General features: G+C 34.8%; 1 protein-coding gene across 2 annotated transcripts in view; it reads left to right on the forward strand.

The window, feature by feature from the left end:
- Positions 1-22,558, forward strand: part of GRID2 (glutamate receptor, ionotropic, delta 2) — a 1,517,061-nt gene that overhangs the window by 292,090 nt on the left and 1,202,413 nt on the right. For both annotated transcript variants that reach the window (XM_011932743.1, XM_011932751.1), the window contains exon 2: positions 1,407-1,562. In XM_011932743.1, the coding sequence (XP_011788133.1) occupies positions 1,407-1,562 (156 nt within the window). The remainder of the gene's footprint in view (positions 1-1,406; positions 1,563-22,558) is intronic.

Consider the following 22,558-nt stretch of genomic DNA (forward strand, 5'->3'; position numbering starts at 1 on the left):
AATTCTTCATTATTTTCTCTCAGGCCATGGACAGATATTCAAAATATATAGGAAACAAGGCAATGGTTTGAGGAGATTGATACAATCCATGCCAATATAAAAGAGCAGTGATGGCCAGGCACGGTGGCTTACTCCTTTAATCCCAGCACTTTTGGGGGCTGAGGCTGGTGGATCACCTGAGGTCAGGAACTCGAGACCAGCCTGGCCAAAATGGTGAAATCCTGTCTCTACTAAAAATACAAAAAGAAATTAGCCGAGTGTGGTGGTGTGCACCTGTAGTCCCAGCTACTCAGGTAGGAGAAAGGCTTGAACCCAGGAGGCGGACGTTTGCAGTAAGCTGAGATCGCGCCATTGCACTGTAGCCTAGGCGACAAAACAAGACTCCATCTCAAAATAAACCAAGCAACCAACCAAACAAAAAGAGCAGTGAAAAGAGAAAGCCAGCTTCACACTGGCTTTATAATACATACTGTGTATATAATAATACACACTGTATATTATCATTTAATACACACAATGTGAGGTTTAGACAAATGTGTTTAATACACACAACGTGAGGTTTAGACAAATGTGTTTAATACATACAATGTGAGGTTAGACAAATGTGAGGTTTAGAATTTGAGCATGTTGGTCAAGGTCGCATACTTAACAAGTGACAGCGTCAGTATTTAAAATCAGTTTGCCCTTAGAATCAATGTGTTTACCAAATATGCCATTACCAACCAAATACTCAATAAAATTTAAGTGTTTATCATCATCATAGTTACATATGGATAAAAAATGCTATAATTAGGACTTACATTAGGACTTACATTAGTTCCTTGAGAAATACTTCTCCATTCCCTCTGCACAGAGATTTGAATGTCTTTACATTTTCTATAAATATTACTGACTTTACTACTATAAAAGATAATGATACCTGTGTTCAGAAAAAAAGGTGGGGGGGAAGAAAGGAAGGAAATGAAAAATAAATTAAGATCTCCACAATTGTTTGATTCCTATATATTCTATGAATTGACCTCAGGAAGTTTTCTGAGCTTATTTCCTTTTATTCAGAAAAGAAATCTTCCAGCTATGAATTCCTTAAAGGTTTCATGATATAAGACATTGAATGTATTGGATACTTTGTCATGTAGAAGCTTTTGATACTTATTACATTTTCTTCCCGATGATCTCCCTGCAATAACACTTTGAGGTACTATTTATCATTCCATTTGGAAGAAGTAATTATATTCCTTCTCAGCTATTACACTGCTTCCAGTACAATGTGTTTCATTAATAAATAAAGTGCATGTTTTAAGTGAACGTATATGTTTTTTAAATACATAAGTCTCCATGTCATATTTCCAGAGGGCAAGACAGAATATTTATGTTATTATTTAATGGCAAAACTCACTTCTTTCTAGGAGCAATTTTTGATGAATCTGCCAAAAAGGATGATGAGGTGTTTCGCACAGCAGTTGGTGACCTTAACCAGAATGAGGAGATCTTACAGACTGAGAAAATCACATTTTCAGTGACGTTTGTTGATGGCAACAACCCTTTTCAAGCAGTTCAAGAAGGTAAGGTCATCAGTATTTCTTTTGGTTTTTTGGTTCAGTTCAAATGGCAATGAAATTATCTTTGATGAAACTTATTAAACATGGATATAATTTTTGTATCTTTGCTGACAGTAGGGCATTATTTTCCTTGGAGATCACTGTATTGTAGATGTCAATCTTATATTCCAGTTTTGAAAGTGTAGAATGTGGAAAGTTATTATATTAATTGAAATATAATATGAAAATGAACAAATATTTACATGTAAAAGCTTTGCAACATTTTTATGACTTCAGTGTAAATGAAACTTTTTTTAAGTAGTATTTTGTAACAGAATGTTTATTTTGGACTTCTCTGAGATAACTGCCACCTTGGGTGTTGTTACAACTTGGGATGACATATCAGGTCTACTCATGACAAATGGACTGCTGCAAGGAAAACCTTTGGACACTACATACAAATCAAAGATTTTGCATTAGGACTCTAACATACTGACCTATACTATAAATTTTTACTCTCTATGAGGCACCAAATATTAAAGCACTTTCCTCCTTTTCCTCTGTAAACCCGAGTAAATTAAAATTTTTGTTGGTACAAAGTAACACAAATACCAATTATTGTTAATATATTGGAATCATCACTCCTATTAATGAAGATTTTGATTGAAAGATCCCAGACAAATGGAATTTTCTGTTTGATTCTATTAATCTAATTAAACATTTAGCCTCTTGATCCAGAAAGCACTCATTTTACATGAGACTATTTGTTGCTAATTGGGAAGATCTGGACGTTTGTGTCCCCTCCTACCCCACTGCATAGGTCGAAATCAAATTCCCATTCTGGTGGTATTAAGATGTGGGGCCTTCGGAAGATGATTAGCTCATGAGGGCTCTTCCCTCATGGATAGGATTAGTGCCCTTATAAAACAAGCCCAAGGGAACTTGCCTGCCCCTTCTGCCATTCGAGGACTCAGCAAGAAGGCACCATCTCTGAAGTAGAAGAAGAGCTCTCACAAGACACCTAATCTGCTGGGCCTTTGATCTTGGATTTGCTGGTCTCCAGAACTGTGAGCAATACATTTCTGTTATTTATTAATTACTTAACCTGAGGTATTTTGATATAGCAGCCTAAACTAAGAAACTAGTCTACCTTATTTTTTATTGTGATAATGTATTTAAACAGAAGATAATGAATGCAAAATTAATTTAGTCAAATAAAACATTTGCCTCATTAAAAATTTAAATAGGATTTGGCAGAAGAAAAGGCAGATACCATATTAACTGTAACGAAGTTGAGCAGAATTTTTTTTTTGTAATGCAAACCTTGAAAGAGTAAGGAAAATAAGTGTCTAAAAACGTGTACTTTTCATTTACTGTTTCATCTGCTTTACATGCAGGTAAACTTTATTGAAATATATTTTCAACCAATAGCACTGGCTACTTTTGAAACCTATTTGTGTTAGTTAGAAAATAGATATGTGATTGGTGGTCTAAAAATTTTTTCCTTGTTGTTAATGGAATGGAGTAAAAAATCATTTTTTTAAATAAATAGAACTGTTTTCAGTAAAAACTGGCTTTACAAACAATAGGATAACAATGTTTATAATAATACAATAAGATTTTAATTTTTAATAACTAAACATTAATGCGAAAAGTCAGATTGAAATAACTATTCAGATATTTACATTTCAAAATCAGAATCATCCTGACAATACAGGGATTTAAATAGTGGAAATGTTAATAAATTTTCTGTGGAAATATTTAAAAGCAGTATAAATTAATATTAGAAATAATGGAAGGATCTGGAAAATAATAAAATAAAATTTGAAGAAAATACCAAATAATTTTAAAGATATATTCAATGGGAAATATATGTCATTCATTTTTAAGAAATCTGTATTATTTTTCTTTCTCAACTCTTATTTATAAGGACCAGAATGTGAGCAGGTAAAACGTGAGGACTGATTTCTTTCTTTATCTTCTGAGTAACTACATATTAATAATTGTGAATTAACTTCCAAGACATGCTAAACTACCCACGCTTTTAAAAAAATTGACCTTGACTAAAAAAGTAGTAAGAAAAAAAATGAAATGAAGACAACACAATGGTGAGAAACCTAAATTATAAGGTCAGCAAAAAAAGTACCTCACACCTTTATTAAAGACTATAATTTGGCTCAAGCCTGTAATCCCAGCACTTTGGGAGGCCGAGACGGGCGGATCACAAGGTCAGGAGATCGAGACCATCCTGGCTAACACAGTGAAACGCCGTCTCTACTAAAATACAAAAAACTAGCCGGGCGAGATGGCGGGCGCCTGTAGTCCCAGCTACTCGGGAGGCTGAGGCAGGAGAATGGCGTGAACCCGGGAGGCGGAGCTTGCAGTGAGCTGAGATCCGGCCACTGCACTCCAGCCTGGGCGACAGAGCGAGACTCCATCTCTAAATAAATAAATAAATAAAAGACTATAATTTGAAAAGTAACGGCAGTTTTTTAGATACTATACCGCTTATTTTTGTTTGTTTGTTTTAACATTGCTTTCTTTAATTATTCTGCTGCCAGCTAAATTCCGAAAACAAAAATATCTTGCAATAGTGACGTGATGGCACTGAAAGCAAATTGAAAGAGGTAATAAGGTTCCCAGATAGAGACCACTAGATATTTGTCAAGAAAAATGAAAGAGCTGGGCAGTTTGCCTGATGGTTTCTGATACTAACAGGGTGTTCTCCACCATTTATTTTGATGGTCAGCTTTGGGTAATAAACCTGAAATGAGTTCCAGGAAGGTTTAAAGATAATTTGTTTCCCTATTCAATATCAAGAAGGGTTTCAGTTAATGTTAGAAGTGAAAATAATTATAGAGTTTTGTTTTTTTTTTTTTTTTGTAAAATGGTGGCTTGAAAAAATAAGAGAAAATATTCTATTGAAAGAGAACAAACAACCCATTCAGAAGCACTGTTTTCTTTAATGTTTTGAGGAAGTAATTTAGTAGAAAACCTCAGCTGTGCCATTGAAGATAGCCAACTTCCACATGTTTACTGCAATACTATCCAAACTTATAATGAGAGGGACTAACATCACCTTGTTTGTTTTCATTTTTTACAATCTAAAGGACAAAAGATTCAAGGATACAATTATAAGTGATTGCTTCCATGTTAGCATTCCTAATGAACTTATAGAAAAACTCATGGTTTTGATCGCTCTGTCTGTTTATTCAAATTTGAAATTCAATCCTTGAACAAATAGCATCATCAAACTTATAGATATTTAGTAATAATGACAAATGATAATAAGGATCACTCAGATATTAGATAAATAAAATCTAATAGCCTGAAATCCTCAATTTATTTTATTGCTAGAATTTCCTCTAATCAGTCACATTTAAGAGCTGATTTTTTATTTTAAAAATCAAAATTTCTGTTCATTGTATCTTTCTACTGTCATCACTTAATGAGAGAGAGGAATTCAGTGACAGCCTATATAACCCATAAACAGTAATAAAGAGTATTGGTATTTTTGAAATCTTCCTTTGTAGCTTTGTCTACAGTACATTTTTGGATAGCAATTAATCCTTTAGAAAATGAATTTCTAGACAGATACCTCAGTTATAACACGGGTTTAACATTCCATTCTCTGGAGATGAATGACTGCATCTCTTAATTTTGTCAGTATTTGGTAACATCGATTTCAGATCTTCGAAATAAATGAATAATAGAAAAAATTCTGTTTTCACAAAAGTTATCTGGAAATAAATTACCTGTTTTGAGATTATTCTTTTTTCCTTTCTCATGAATGTATTTGTTGATAAGCCATTTTTCATCTTTTGTGTACTGAGCTGCAGGATATTAACCAAGGGCAAATACATTTTCAAACGTTAACTCAGGAGGTTTTCTTGACAATTTTTTTTTTTTTTAATTTGGATAGGCTATTTTGATATCTAGGATGCCGTGTTCTCCATAAAAAATAAATTAAAAAAAGAAAAAAGTTACACGGGTTATTTTTAAAAATCTTGAGAATTATAGGGGTGGAAAATTATACAAATCTGGTTGAATATTTTCACAATTTAGATGAAATAATTGAGACCCAGAGAGGCTAAGTAATTCTCCCTAGTTCTTCTAGGGTTACCAGGCATGTGTGTAGCAGAAAAACAGCTAAATCAAGACCTCTTTTACATCAGTAGTCCAGTATTTTTCTGGCCATATCTAATAACTATACCCACCTATGCATATGTATACACACACATGAGATAGCACAATGTATTATAGGATTTCAGTAAGTACTGTAAGGACTCAAAAAAGTAGCAGACTTATGTTTTGATATTTATTTGCTGTTTATTATTTATGTTCAATCATGGAATAGTAGGAAAATTTCAATCTAGATGATAAAGACCCGTTACATTATATAAATCAATCTTGTTCTTTTGGCCTTGGTTTTTCTCATCTGTAAAAAATGAAGGAATCTGAATATAATGTTAAGGTAACTTTCATCTCTATGGTTTTATAAAGCTTAAGAACATAGTTCTAGAATTAGAACCTTATAGAAATGATGATTATTTAGTGTCCCTTTAGAGAAGGTTTCATGTTGCCGAAATTGCTTCCTAGTTTTTCTGTGTCTGACTTTAAAATAGATTAAACAGATATAGGGTATCCATTGTTTGTTCTGCCACCTCATTCAACTAATCACCACAACCCACAGCACTCATTACTACCACTAGAATCCAAAGGGTCTTGTGTTGATTCCCTTAACCTGAACCAAAGTAGCTATACATAGGTTACTCTTTTAATTCATAGGTTACTCTTTTTGTTGTCTCTTACAGATTTTTTCTTCTGTGGAATCTATGTATGACATTTAGTATAGATGTACAAATGTCTGGTGTGAAAAACACTGCTGTCATTTCTGAAAACAGTACTTATTGTTTATATTGTTAGCTCTTAGCTGAGATGAACATAAGATGGGCCATGAAAGGTGGAAATTTATAAGAAAACAAAGTCAGGAAATATAAGGGTGGTATATTTTAGAAATCCTCAAGTCAAAAAGTGAATGAAGTATGAATCCATATATAATTCTCACATATGTTTGATGTATTAAGAAGGAAGTGAAGCATCGTTCTTTGATATTTAATGGCAGATTCAGATAAACAATTTTGAAATAATTGCTCTTATTAGAAAAATACCTAAAAATAAGCTGCATAGAGCATATAAGGGCAGAATTATACTATAATGTCACAAATTAATCTATTTGAAAGAAAACATATTAAACTATAATACTTTTTTATGTATTGCAAAACATTTTAAACATCATTAAAATTCAAAAACACAAGGTGTTTGAAAAAATGTTCAATGCTTTTTGAAATATAAAAATATGAATCAATATATCAAAGTACAATTCAAAGAAGTAAACTTTTATTGTAATATGCAGTAATGGGATGTATTAAAGTTAAACTGTTGTGATGCTGGAAATATGAACATAAAATCAATGGTATTTTTAATATAAATAAACAGTTTTAGTTAAGAGAGATTATCTTGCAAGTTTCAGCCGGGTCAACCTTAAGACTACTTCAACACCAGTGTTGTTTTACACACTGCTCTTGTAAAAGGTAATCATTTTACTTTAATAAAATGATTATTTCAATTGGATCTGCCTCATATGTCTTCTAAAATAATTGCCTGTATATGATTATGCTTATAAAACAATAAAACTGCATTCATTTTTGGTTTATGTTACCCATCTCATTTCTTTATAGTTATAAAAATACATACATATTTATTTCATGTGTGTAAATCGATGATAAGAAATTAGCACAATCAGAAAAAGTGTAAGGAAATATAATTATGAAAAAGAACATCTCCAAAACACATTACCATCCATGGTGAATATTTCAGGTGTTATTGATTAAATCTAAATGGTCTAGTCCAAGGAAGACGTAAATAGAATGATTTATGTGGTTGCAATATTTGACACTTTTTCCCAGGGATAAGTCTCACTTATATTTCATTTATATGACTGCTGCTTTAATATGACATTTTTACTGTGAGAAAAATCTGCTAATTTCAAACGTCTTACACTGGATTCTGCAACCTTCCTACTATAATACTACAGTTTGTATCCCCCAAAAGCCTGTGTTTCCTGGACCAATTTTGATAACTTCAATTCCAGTTTATTTTCTGAATTTCCTGACAATAAACTAAACTTGAGAATTGTTGTCTGTGGGAATTGAGAAACAAAACTAGGAAATCATGTAGTATAATTTTATTCATTCATTCATTCATTCATCCATTTGTTCATTTATTCATTGTTTTCATTCCTACTTTCCTTCCCACATCAAAGTCAAGGTTGTGCTTTGAGTCCCAGTGTCCATCTCAGTGCTCTGGTTAACTCTGGACCATCTACATGTGTGAATTGGTAGAAGGAGCAAATCATGCTGTGGAACGGCCATCTCCAAACATCTGCACGTCAGGAGGGATACTGGATGTCTATTCAGTGACTAAACCCCCTGTTTTCCTCTGTGAGTGAAGATACTTAGCTTGGTCCTTTCCCCAGCAATCTCCTGCCAAAACTTGTATTACTTTTTCTCCTTGCCTGTCACATTCTAAAGACTGGGCCACAAGGTCTGGAATTAGAATCTATCTAATGTGTGCTCTTTAGTGTCCATCATCAATGTAGTATTAAAGTACAAATAATTCTATGCTTGTTAGAGACAACACCAACATGCATTTAAAAAAATAAAATAAAAAAAAAAGCTCACACAAACCTTTTCCATTGCAGAATTTACCATTAAGAGCAATATATATATATAATCCTAATTTTGAAACTTCTCAGTCAAATTAATTTATTCAAGTACTTATTAAATTCCTAGTACTTCCAAGACTGAGCTAGCTACAATGGGAGATAACAAAAAAAAAAAAAAAAAAAAAAAAAAGAACACAGCATGTAACTCCAGGAATAAAAATATATTTGAGGAAAGCTGTGGATTTTTAACCATGAAAAAGCATGCTGTTCCCCTCTGCCTTTAACTTGGGGTTTAATTGTGTTAATAGAAAGGAACAAGATGGTCTGACTTTTTAAAATATACTTTTCAGGAAAGAGAGATATTTTCTTTCTTAAAAAAGTTTATTACTTTACCTTTAAACAAAATATTAATGAAAATACAAATTGCATAGTCTAATCTTTTTTCCTGTTATTTGTTGTTTTACTGCTGTATGTGTGAGTCTTTCCCTTATCTCATTTGATATCATACTCTTGAAGTAACAGGTCTCTACTACAGTGAATAGATTGAAATTCAGATGTTTACACACTTCTACATCACAATTCTATAGCCTTTGTGCTTCGAGGACTTTTACCTCACTATCTACAGTTGTGATCTGTTGTGTGAGTTACCTCATAAAATATATATTTTAGCAATTTGTGCTGCTCTGGATTTTGTTTTATTTGGAAGAGTCTTTAGCAGCATTCTATGAAAGCTGTGTTTAAAGGAAGTAAAGATTTGTTCTTTTGTTGTCTGTGTTCTTTCTGCTACCAATTCTTTTATCCTAATAATAGCACATCACTTTCTTGTATTCTTCTATGTCTGTATGTATGGTGTATGGATATGGTAACATAACTCACTTTTAATCAGTCTTTTATGATACTGACTCATTAGAGGAATCACTATATATCTTAAAGTAACTCTGAATGTCTGGTTTATTTGATTAAAAACCACATTTACCTACACTCTACAGTTGTAACGAGAGATCAATATGTAGTCATAAAATAGTTTAAGTTCATGTTGACAAACTAATGATGACTTCAGTATATTTGGAATTTTCAATCTGTTATCACTATTTTCTATATCCAACTTTTATATAATTGAGTTTACTTGGTTAATTTGACAAGAAATAGCAAGCTGACAATTACTTTCACATTTAACACCTATTTTTTGTTGTCTTTGACAAGTGTAATGAGATTTATGGGAATCGAATTATGAAGAGTCTTTTGGGATTCATGCAATACTTTGTTATCTTGTAATTTTCAAAAGAATTATTACAGAAAAGCTCTCTTTTAAAAGGAACATGCAATAAGCCAACGTGCAATAGGAAATTGCATATTCTGGGAAAAAAAAAGAAAATGAATCAGCCAGTACCTTTTGGGTGACTGTGAACATTTAGCCTTGTGCCAACTACTCTGCACACTGTTGTGCTCTCCATTGGCTGTCCTGGTTAATTTGGCCTTTATTCTGTAACCCTGTGCTAGGTCCTGACCTATGTGTACCTCTCTTCTTTATGCTCTCCCATTATAGTGCTATTTTAAAACAGTTTATTTAGCCCCTTTTTAATCCTTGATTCTCCATATTATACTGCAGACACTCAAAATGTCTACATTTAGTTTGGTATGTAAATCTTAAGATTGGTGTCATTTACCTTGCAGGGAAAAACATAAATATTAAGTTCCTGAGCCATGGAATTAGATACCTGCCTTTATGTGTGAATTCCACTCTACGTCTTATTATCTGTGGGCCCTCACACCTACTATTTCTGAGCCTCAGTTTCTTCACAGTAAAATGAGGATAAATACATACTCCATGGCATTAATATGATTATGTGATTATTATGTAATGATTATATGGGATTGTAATTATGATAGATGGGTTCCTCCACTAATCTCATTACATTTTAATAACAGTGCTGTATGTGATGATTTAGTACCATTGCATGTGTCCCTCAGTGTTTTCACCCCTTTCCAATATTTCGTTCCCGAACATATTCTAGTAGTTTTATTAGTGGTTCCCATGGATACCTCTGAGTCTAACCTTATTACCTGCCTAGTCAGCAACATATTTTTGCCCATATGGGACTTTCCTTATCAAGATTTTGAATGCTGTGGTTTTACAAATATAGAATTAATGCTTTTGCTTTTCTCTCTCTCTCTCTCTCTCTCTCTCTCTCTCCCCCCCCCCCCCCCTTGGGCTGGTTCTGCTAGTCAGCACAGGAAGATGAGAATTATACATGTAGCGTAATTTATTTGGCAAATAGTAGTGATGTTGCAACATGTGTACTTAGGGTTGGGAGGATTTAAAATACCTTGTTACCATTTCTGGGAAGCAGAGAAAGCCTGTGGAGGCCAAATTAAAGCTTTCTGATGATTTGTGTAGGCTTAATACAATCAGTGAAGTAAATAAGGCACTGAGTCATAGCTAAATGGAATTCAGCTGTGGAGCAACATAATGTTGTAGGAGAGTGATATATGTGAAGGTCGAATATAGAAATTAATTCAAGGAAAGCTTTATGCTTTGAAAGATGCATCATCTCTGGTAATTTTATATCTTACATGATTGTTTAAAAGGTTATCTTTCTATGCTTTGCACATTTCGTTGCAATTATACATAGGCAAATATTAACTTTAAAAACTTGGTCATTTGCTTTTTTGAACTTCTTGTACTATTCTTCAAAAACACATGATAATCACATTATTTTCTTAAGAATTTATGCCTCACTTCAAAACAGATTTACTTTTTGATCTTTGATACACAAATGTGATATGATGGTTAGATTGGTTAAGTCCATTTCTTAAGCTATATTTCAAACATAAAGATACATTAAAATGTCTACTATATATAAAAAAAATATATGTTCCAGACTGTGCACTGTGGCTCACACCTGTAATCCCAGCACTTTGGGAGCCCAAAGCGGACAGATCATGACATCAAGAGATCGAGAGCATCCTAGCCAACATGGTGAAACCCCACCTCTATCTAAAATTAGCTGGGCCTGTTGCCGTACGCTTGTAGTTTCAGCTACTCAGGAGACTCAGTCAGGAGATTTGCTTGAACCTGGGAGGTGGAGGTTGCAGCGAGCCGAGATGGTGCCACTGAACTCCAGCCTGGACGACGGGACAAGACTTCATTTATATATGTACATATATATATATATATATATACACACACACACGTATATACACAAACACACACACACACACACATATATATGTGTATTTCTCAGAATGTATTTTAGGGGAGGATGTAGGTGGGGAAGCACTTCACAAATCAAAGTCAGAAACAATCTTAGTATAGAGAATATTCTTGTATTAGCTTGAATGCTAAGAAATATTTTTGTATTTTTGAATGTATACTTACACAAACAGAAAGTTCCAAAGTAGTCTCATGTACTCATTCATATTATTAAAACTGAGCAAAGTACAGAGGGCTCAGGTGAGAGAAGGTAACTAGAGGATTAAAAATAAATACACAAAAGAGAAAAGGTCACATTCTTACAGGTCAAAGCACAAGAAGTTGTCATATTAGCCTCATTCTGCGTGCTCACAAATCCTGCTTTTATTCTGTTATATGTATTTGTTCAATAAGCTTCAGTGTTTAGAATTATGTTGCACAGTTCAAAGTTTTATCTCTGTATTAACTCCAAGAACTATGGGAGTATGTAAAAAGACTGAACTGATGACTGACTGTGGGGACATTTTTGTTGATGCTGTTGTTGTTGCTGCTTTCTGTTGTTGATTTTTCTTTTAAAGTCAGGCCCCTCTTCTGTAGGGCTGCTGTGATTTGCTGGGGGTCTACTTCAGACCCTATTCACTTGGGTCCCTCTCACACTTGGAGGTGTCATCAGTGGAGGCTGCAGAACAGCAAAGATGGTTGCCTGCTCCTTCCTCTGGGATGTTCATCCCAGAGGGAAACCAACCTGATGCTAGCAGGAAGGCTCCTGTAAAAGGTATCTGGTGACCCCTGTTGGAGAGTCTCACCCAGTCAGGAGGCATAAGATCCAGGACCTCTTAACAAAGCACTCTGGCTGCCCCTTGGTAGGGGAACGGCACTGTGATGGGGGACTCTCATACATCTGGACTGCCTAGATTCCTCAGAGCCACAAGGAAGAAAGACTAAGTCTGTTGATCCGTGGAGACTGCAGTCATCCCTCTCGCAAAGGGCTCAACCCCTGTGAGATCAGAGCTCTGTCCCTACACACCTGCCTGAAGTTGCTGAAATTCCTGCAGGTAGGCCCCATCCAGTGAGGAGGAATCAGTCAGGGTCCAGCCTAAAGAGGCAGTCTAGACGTGATCTGCCACAGATCAAGTGGACCTCATAGATATCAATAGAACTCTCCACCCACAGATAACAGCATATACATTCTTAGCACAGCATGACACTCACCTGAAAATCAATCACATAATTAGAAGTAACATACTCCTTAGCAAATGCAAAATAGCTGAAATCGTAACAAACAATATCTCAGACCTCAGTGAAATCATATTCAAACTCAAGATTAAGAAATTCACTCAAAACCATATAACTAAAGGGAAATTGAACAACCTGCTCCTGAATGACTTTTGGATAAATAATGAAATCAAGGCAGAAATCAAGAAGTTCTTTGAAACTAGTGAGAGCAAAGAGACAACATACCGGATTCTCTGGGACACAGCTGAAGCAGTGTCAAGAGGGCGATTTATAGCACTAAAGGCCCACATCAAACAGGTAGAAAGATGTCAAATTGACATCCTAACATCACAACTAAGAGAAACAGAAAACCAAGGGCAAACAAACCCCAAAGCTAACATAAAACAAGAAATAACCAAGATCAGAGAGGAACTGGAGATAGAGACATGAAAAGCACTTCAAAAATAAATCCAGGATTTATTATTATTTATTTAAAAATGTAGACCACTAGCTGGAATAATACAGAAAAGAGAAGAATCAAATAGACGCAAAGAAAAATGATAAAAAAAAAATACTACCACTGACACAGAAACGACCATCAGACAATACTATAAACACCTCTTTGCAAATAAACTAGAAAATGTGGAAAAAATGGATAAATTCCTGGACACAGACACCCTTGTATGACTGAACCAGGAAGAAGTTGAATTCTTGAACAGCCCAATAACAAGTTCTAAAATTGAGGCAGTCATAAATAGCCTACCAATGAAAAAAAGCCCAGGGCTAGACAGATTTACAACTGAATTCTACCAGAGGTACAAAGAGAAGCTGATACCATTTCTTCTGAAACTATTCCAAACACTTGAAAAGGAGGAACTTCACCCTAACTCATTTTATGAGGCCAGCATCATCGTGATACCAAAACTTGCCAGAGATTAAAAAAAAAGAGAATAGAAAAAGCTTCAGGCCAGTATCCCTGATGAACATCGATGCAAAAATCCTCAATAAAATACTGGGAAACCAGATTCAGCAACACATCAGAAAGCTTATCTACAATGCATAAGTAGGTGTCACCCCTGGAATACAAAGCTGTTTCAACATACACAAATCAATAAACATAATTCATTACATAAACAGAACTAAAGACAGAAACCACATCATTATCTCAATAGATGCTGAAAAGGAATTTGATAAAATCGAACATCCCTTCATGTTAAAAACTCTCAATAAACTAGATATTGGTGGAACATACCTCAAAATATTAAGAGCTGTTTATGACGAACCCACAGCCGATATCATACTGGATTGGCAAAACCTGGAAGCATACAACTTGAAAACTCGCACAAAACAAGGATGCCCTGTCTCATGACTCCTATTCAACATAATTTTGGAAGTTCTGGCCAGGGTAATCAGGCAAGAGAAAGAAATAAAGCATATTCAAATAGGAAGAGAGGAAGTCAAACTGTCTCTGCAGATGACATGATCTTCTAACTAGAAAACCCCCATCATCTCAGTTCAAAAGCTTCTTAAGCTAATAAGCAACTTCAACAATGTCTCAGGATACAATATTGATGTGCAAATATAACAAGCATTTCTATACACAAACAATAGACAGTCAAATAATAAATGAACTCCAATTCACAATTGCTACAAAATGAATGAAATACCTAGGAATACAGCTAGCAAGGGAAGCAAAGGACCTCTTCAAGGAGAACTACAAACCACTGATCAAAGAAATCAGAGGGGACACAAATAAATGGAAAAACATTCCATGCAAATGAATAGGAATGATCAATATTATGAAAATGGCCATACGGCCCAAGCAATGTACAGATTCAATGCTATTCCCATTAAACTACCAATGACACTCTTCACAGAATTAGAAAAACTACTTTAAAATTCATATAAAACAAACAAACAAAAAAAGAGTCTGAACAGCCAATTCAATCCTAAGCAAAAAGAACAAAGTTGAGTCATCACACTACCTGACTTCAAACTATACTTCAGGCTACAGTAACCAAAAGAGCATGATACTGATACAAAACACACACATAGACCAATGGAACAGAATAGAGATCTCAGAAATAAGACTGCACATCTACCACCATTTGATCTTAAACAACCCTGACACAAACAAGCAATGGGGAAAGGATTCCCTATTTAATAAATAGTGCTAGGAAAACTGGCCAGCCATACATAGAAAACTGAAACTGGACCGCTTTCTTACACCTTATACAAAAATTAACTCAAGATGCATTAAGGATTTAAATGTATAACCCCAAGTGATAAAAACCCTAGAAGAAAATCTAGGCAATACTATTCGGGACATAGGAAGGGGCAAAGATTTCACGACGAAAATGCCCGAAGCAATTGCAACGAAAGCAAAATTTGACATATAAATATAATTTAAAGAGCTTCTGAACAGCAAAATAAACTATTATCAGAAAGAATAAACAACCTAAAGAATGGGAGAAAATGATCACAGTCTATCCACTTGAGAAAGGTCTAATATCCAGAATCTACAAGGAACTTAAACACATTTAGAAAAGAAAAACAACTACATTAAAAAGTGGACAAATGCATGAGCAGACACTTATAAATAAAAAAAAAAGACATTTATGTGGCCAAGAAACATGAAAAAAAGCTCAATATCACTGATCATTAGAGAAATGCAAATCAAAACAACAATGAGATACTATCTCACGCCTGTCAGAATGGAGATTATTAAAATATTAAGAAACAGCAGATGCTGGTGTGACAGGAGAAAGAAGGATACTTTTACACTGTTGGTGGGAATGCAAATCAGTTTAACAATTGTGGGAGATAGTGTGGAAATTCCTCAAAGACCTAAAATCAGAAATACCATTTAACCCAGCAATCTCATTACTGGATATATACCCAAAGGAATATAAATCATTGTATTATAAGAATACTTGCATGCATTTGTTCATTGCAGCAGTATTCACAATAGCAAAGACATATAATCAATCCAAATGCCCATCAATGATAAACTGGAAAAAGAAAATGTGGTATAGATACATGATGGAATATTATGTAGCCATAAAAAGGAATGAGATTCTGTCATTTGCAGGGACATGGATGAAGCTGGAAGCCATTTTCCTCAGCAAACTAACACAGGAACAGAGAACGAAACACCAACTGTTCTCACTTACAAGTGGGAGCTGAACAATGAGAACACCTGGACACAGGGAGGGGAACAACACACACTAGAACCTTTTGGGTGTTATGGGGAGGGAGAGCATCAGGATAAATAACTAATGCATGTGGGGCTTAATTCCTAGGTGATAGGTTGACACGTACAGCAAACCACCGTGGCAAACATTTACTTATGTAACAAACCTGTATTTCCCACACATGTATCTCAGAACTTAAAATAAAATAATTTTTTAGTCCCATATATTATGTCTGACAAAATGGAAATGGGCAGACTTTATGTCAAACTACTGTCCTTCAGGTTACCTGAAATTCATGCTAGGGATCCATGTGAGCACAGTCACCAGTTGATATGTTTAGGCTTCGTGTTTCCACCCAACTCTCATTTTGAATTTTAATCTTCATCATCTCCATACTCCCCACCTGTGAAGGAGAAGACCAAGTGGAGGTAATTGAATCACGCAGGCAGTTTCCCCCATACTGTTCTCCTGATAGTGCGTGAGTTCTCACAAGATCCGATGGTATTATAAGGGGGTCTTTCCCCTTTGCTCAGCATTTCTCCTTCCTGCTACTTTGTGAAGAAGGTGCCTTGCTTCTCCTCCACCTTCTGCTATGATTGTAAGTTTCCTGAAGCCTTCCCAGCCATGCTGAACTGTGAGTCTATTAAATCTCTTTCCTTTTTACATTATCTGGTCTCAGGCAGTTCTTTATAGAAGTATGAAAATGGACGAATACACCAGTGTACATTTTCTTTCTTTGGAAACTGCTTAATGCTTAAATATGGGAAGGGGAGGCCAAATGACAGAAACTAGGAATTTCCAAGATCAATTTATCCTTCTTTCAAAAATAAGAATTGTAATTGTTCACCTATTTGTAGGACACTTTTTATTCATTGTACACTAAATTGGGATTTATACAGATGAATTAGACAAATTTAATTCAAGTTTTCAGGGAGTTTATAGTCTACTGGGGCAATATACCAAGAGATCTAGAAAAGTTGATAATTTTACTTGTAGTGGAAACAAGTGATATAAAATAATGATACTAAAATAACAGGTAGACGGTGTATGATTTAAAAATCAAGGGCTCATTTTTTATAAGATGAGGATGATGGATGCTAAAACCAAATGAACAAAAAACCTTTGGCTAAGATTTCAGGTTGAGTAGTAGACAGACATGCAAATATAAAGGGAATAGTATTCCAAGCTATTTCATATGGGAAAATAATTTGGAGGTATGAGCTTGCTGTGTTGAGGGACTGGATGTTGTTGTGGACACTCAAATTTTTATTTTGTTGCTTTACAAATATTTATTTCCATAATCAAAGTCATTCCTTGCTTGTCAACTATATTACTTGTGAGTTTCTTACCTAAATCAGCTTTGGTTCTTTATACTCCCCTTGGGCATGGTGTATATTCCAAAGGAAAACCTGGTATTCCTGCAGATCTCACTGACATTTTGGCATGGGGACTTTTTTACTGGACCCTTTTTAGATTTTAAATTCATCTGCTATAATTCTGATTTTGAATTTAATTTTGGAAACATAAGGGCTTTTCCTATAAGTGTTCTTCTTTCCAGGAAAACTAAAATAAATACCACAATTTGTTTTTGAAAATAAATTTACTCAATTTTCCTGTTCTTCTAACACAGTAATTCACAGACATATATTATTGAATCAGAAGAAAGGAACCTCATTTTGTGGCTTTTACATTTATATTTTTCTGTACACTTCTACAGAAGAGCCTCATTTGATAAATCCAATAGTAAGAGACATTTATTCTTAACTTACCACATCCAATGAACTGTTAAAAATACTTCGTTTTCTCCTGATCTTTATACTGACATATGAGGTATGAGGTAGTTGCTATCCTTATTAGCCTTTTTTCAGATGAAGAAAATGAGCCACACCTCGGTTAGGTTAATTTATTACACTTGGAACCTTTAGAATAGTGCCTAGAACACTGGTTTCTCTTTAAGTCTGCTGATTGGGAGGCTCAGGCATGTTTCAGTGAGAGGAAGAAGAAAGAAGGTAAGGCATTTATCTTTTGTCTTCTGTGTGTGGTTGGCTTAAGCTGACTGTGTACCTTAAACAAAATCGATGTATTTCTTGATGCAGCCTGCTCTATATCACTTTCTCTTGAAATTCACTGTCTTCTCCTCTATCCTTTGGACCTAGAACTGGTATCACTTAACTGCTACTAGCTCTGGATTTTTGTACTATTCCCCATTTGTTGGCTGAACTCCACCCAGACCTGTGTAATTTAGCCCATTAAAAAAGAAGCCCTACCTAAATTATCCTATTTTGAGTTGCCATTGTTTTCTATTGGAATTTTAACCAACATCATTATTTAACTCACATTCGTCTAATCTAATCAGAAAGTGTTATATCTTTGATTGTATTATAAAGTCAATCTATGTATCACATTACAAAGCACAGTAAGAGGGCCTCACAAAGAGCTCTAGCTTTGTGCGTTACAAGCTAAAATCTTTATGTTAATGGACACTTTAATGATTCAGCAAAGGTCGACATGATGTTGGAGATACTGAGTGGCAACACCCCTTCAAAAAGTCACTACATCTGAGCAGAAACACAGCTTATCTCCAAATTACCAATACACAGTACAGTTGAATGGCTGAATTTACTCATTTATGCCTGGTTGCAATTTTTTGAATTTTTGCAATCAGACCTTGGTAATGACCTTGAGCAGCAGGATATAAATAACTCCCACAGACTTAGCGTTCCAACAATGGAACACTAAGCATAAATGGGTCAAGGAAACATCACTATTTTTACTTTAAATAATATAACAAATGAAATAAACATTATGAATGTTAATGCTGCCATTATATATTTAAAATGTCTTCTTTAAAGCCTCTACTTTGATTAAGGAAGTTGATGAATCAGTTATTCAAAAATTTTTGAATATTCCTTTTTTATGATAACAATTTTTCTGTATTTTTCCTTTATTTCGTTCTTTGTAGGAGTGTTATATTGTGTAAACTATACTCATTATTAAGTCCCTGGGGATAGGGAAGACCCACAAGTTACTGGTGAACATTTTTTGTAGCCAAGGTTTTTTTTTTTTACTTGGTAACTTTCTGTTACCTATTACCTAGAATAATATGGAGAAAGTAACAAGTTACAAAAGGACTGTTTGCATTTTATATCTTTTTATTTCCCAGACTTACTCATTAAGTAGGTGCTAATGAACAGCAAACGGCCAAACACCAGGCAGTACAGCAGGCAGAAGGGTAGGAAAGGTCTCACAAGGCATGATCAGTATAAGGTTCTCGATTCCATCACTAATTCAATATTGTTCAGCATTTCAGCACAAGACACTGAGGGAGAATTAGTAAATAATGTAGAGGTAACTTAGAAGCACTCTACCTCTTCCAAAGCTTTAAACTACAAATGAAGATGAAAAATATGTGCACAAACAATAGGATAACAAGGCAGTATGTGTAAGTTCAGTGAAAGGAAAACAAAATACAAAGTTCAGTAGAAAAAGTGGTGACGTACAGCAAAGGATGGTGAGTTGAGGGAGAAAGGAAAAAATAATGAAAGGGAAAGGTAGTAAGCCATGCTTTCTTCTCTGAAAGGAGAGAAAGTATAAGCAAATGAATTAGGTATATTCAAAAACAAATCTTTGTGATTGACAGAAAAATGGGAGGTAGGGGCTGGAAGATATTGAGAATGTAAACATGATGCTGCAAGGACAGAAACAGTCACTTTTCTCAAGATCTGTGTCCTAGTCGCAACTTCAGGGTCACCTCTTTCCCAAACTAGTGGTGCAATAGTCAACTCAACATAGAAAGAATCATGATTCAGCAAGTAAAACTGAAGACTAATAAAGACATTAATAAAGAGATCAACCTTCATATACCAAAGTCTTATTATTTTTTTTAAAATGCAGCAAAAGTAATGAAAATGGTTTGAGTTCAAAGATGCCGCTTCAAAGGCACAATACCTGCACTGTGTTTTAAGAGCAAGTGATATTTTAAAATAATTATTCCACATCTTCAGTGGAGTAATTGCTTTTCACATTAAAGAAAGAGATAAGCACCCAAGTTTTATAATATAAAAAGTGCTATGCATGTGTATTAACTAATTCTCTCAAAGGAATTTTACTACACATTTGGCATTTTGCGCTATAACTCAGAGTGTCATGGTGCTGTGCTCTTACACAAAAACATGGATTGTTTCCCAACTGAGTTAGACAGAAGTAGATAAAGAATATTGATATCATGTATTGGGGTTCCTTTACATGCGTAGTTTATGGTTACTATTTTTTTCATTAAGTGAGATAATGTTTTAACGTTAAGTATTTTTATTGGTCTGATGACTACTACAAGTGGCCATTGAGGCTTCTTTACTCTGAATAAAACATGCTCTTCAATTTGTAACAATTGGCCACTTTGTTAATCATTGATTTATTCTTTCACCCAAATATATATTAAGAGCTTTTAACCTGCAAAACACTGTAAGTGCTAAATACCAAGATGCATCAATGTGGTTTCTGGCTTCAAAAATTTGTTGTTTAGCAAATAAAAAATATAAATAACACTAATATAGATGTAAACAGTCATAATACAAAGTACAGTAAGTTATAAAGTTTTCATTAGCAGTAAAGATAAAGTATTAGAGGATTCCAAGAAGTACTGATGTTGGCAGGCTTACTTTCCCTTCTTCACACACAGCTTGAAATACTTGTTTTTCTTCACATGCTTAGTGTATCCCCAATATTTGGTACCAAATATATAACAGTCTGCTTGAGGTTATTTAACATTATTTCAGTCTTGTTGAGAACCTTACTATGTGGTTACGTTTTCATTAATTAATGCAACAAATATTTATCGAGTGTCTACCACATATTAGTCTACGGATTCATGGTACCAGTGTAAAACACAGTATCTTGCTCTCTGGGAATGTATATTCTAGTTGAAGAAACAAAAAATAATAAAGACAATTCCAGATTGAAGAGTTAGCATGAAAAAAAATGAAGCAGCATACTAGGCATAAAGATGATGATAGTGGGGTGCCATTTAAAATAAAGTGGTCGGGAAAATAGCTTTTTGAGAAGATGATTTTTGAGCAGAGACCTGAATGATGAAGGGGCAAGAGTGATGTGGTTCTCCAGTGGAAAACAGAGTGCACAACAGTTACTGGAAATAATATATATTATATATTATACATAATATTAGATCACTATAATTTTTCTTTCTCCTTGTGACCACATTAATACCTTATTTCCATTTAACATGCAACTATCATATCTTTGAGAGTACCTCCTTCAATTATCTGACCACTACTTGCAGTCACCTACGTTTTCACATCCTGCCTTGTTTTGAAAATTCATTTTGTAAATTGAAATTATATGTACTGTAGATTCAGTTTATCTGCATATCTGATTTTATTTAGAAACTCTGATCTTGAAAAGAGAGCCAGTGCATCTGTTAATTAGGCTTAATCTCTTGACTGTTGAAAATGTATGTGGATTATCACTGTTATCTGTTACCACAATTTTAATAAACTGTTTTCACCCACAATGTTAAACTATTCAAAAGAGTCCCTTCCCCTCTTCTACAGTAGCAGAGTTTTAGTTGGGTTTATGGTTCCCCAAATAAGACTACATTTCATACCTTTCCTTGATCGTATACAGAAGGCCAGTGGAATGTGAATGGAGGTGTGGACAGCTTCCAAGTCATTCCAACTGAAACACAAGCTCTTTGCCTTAGACTGACACTCACTCCCTTTCAATGACCTGGAATATTTACGTTACTGGGACCCAGTTTTTACGAGGCATATGGGGACAATGCAGTGGGGAATGGCTGAGCAACAAGATAGGAGGAACATGATTCTCCTGTAGAGAAGAGTTGCCCTGGCTGGACTGCTATGAGTGACAGAAAGGCACCTCTACCTTATTTAAGATCCACTTTATGTGTGTGATATTGTTCCAGTTTTAACCCTAAGCACAACAATCATACCTGTCTCTATAAATATTTCACTACATGAAACAGAAGTATCATTCTGCCCACCCTAGTGAGGATATGCAATTCTGAGAACCCAGATGCTTCACTTCTGTTTTTTACCATTTTCTTCTTTTCCTTTCCCTTCGCCCTCCTTTTCCACGTCCTCTTCCTTCACGCTGTACTGAGACATCATTTAGTTCATATTATTAAAATGTACAATTAAACTATTAATAGTAAATATACAGAGTCATATGGCCATCGCCAAAATCCACTTGTAGAACTTTCCCGTCACCCCTCAAGCTCTCAAGCCCAATCAATTGACAGTTCAATACTGCCTTCAGCCAACCATGAATTGTTTCTATAGATTAGCGTCTTCTGGGCATTTCATTAAATGGAATTAGATAATACAAAATCTTTTTTTTATTATTATACTTTAAGTTCTAGGGTACATGTGCGCAACGTGCAGGTTTGTTACATATATATACATGTGCCATGTTGGTGTGCTGCCCCCATTAACTCATCATTTACATTAGGTATATCTCTTAATGCTATCCCTCCCCACTCCCCCCTCCCCATGATAGGCCCCGGTGTGTGATGTTCCCCACCCTGTGTCCAAGTGATCTCATTGTTCAGTTCCCACCTGTGAGTGAGAACATGTGGTGTTTGGTTTTCTGTTCTTGCGATAGTTTGCTAAGAATGATGGTTTCCAGCTGCATCCATGTCCCTACAAAGGACACAAAC

Source organism: Colobus angolensis, unplaced genomic scaffold (assembly GCF_000951035.1).
Source record: "Colobus angolensis palliatus isolate OR3802 unplaced genomic scaffold, Cang.pa_1.0 Scaffold123, whole genome shotgun sequence".
Lineage (NCBI taxonomy): Eukaryota > Metazoa > Chordata > Mammalia > Primates > Cercopithecidae > Colobus > Colobus angolensis.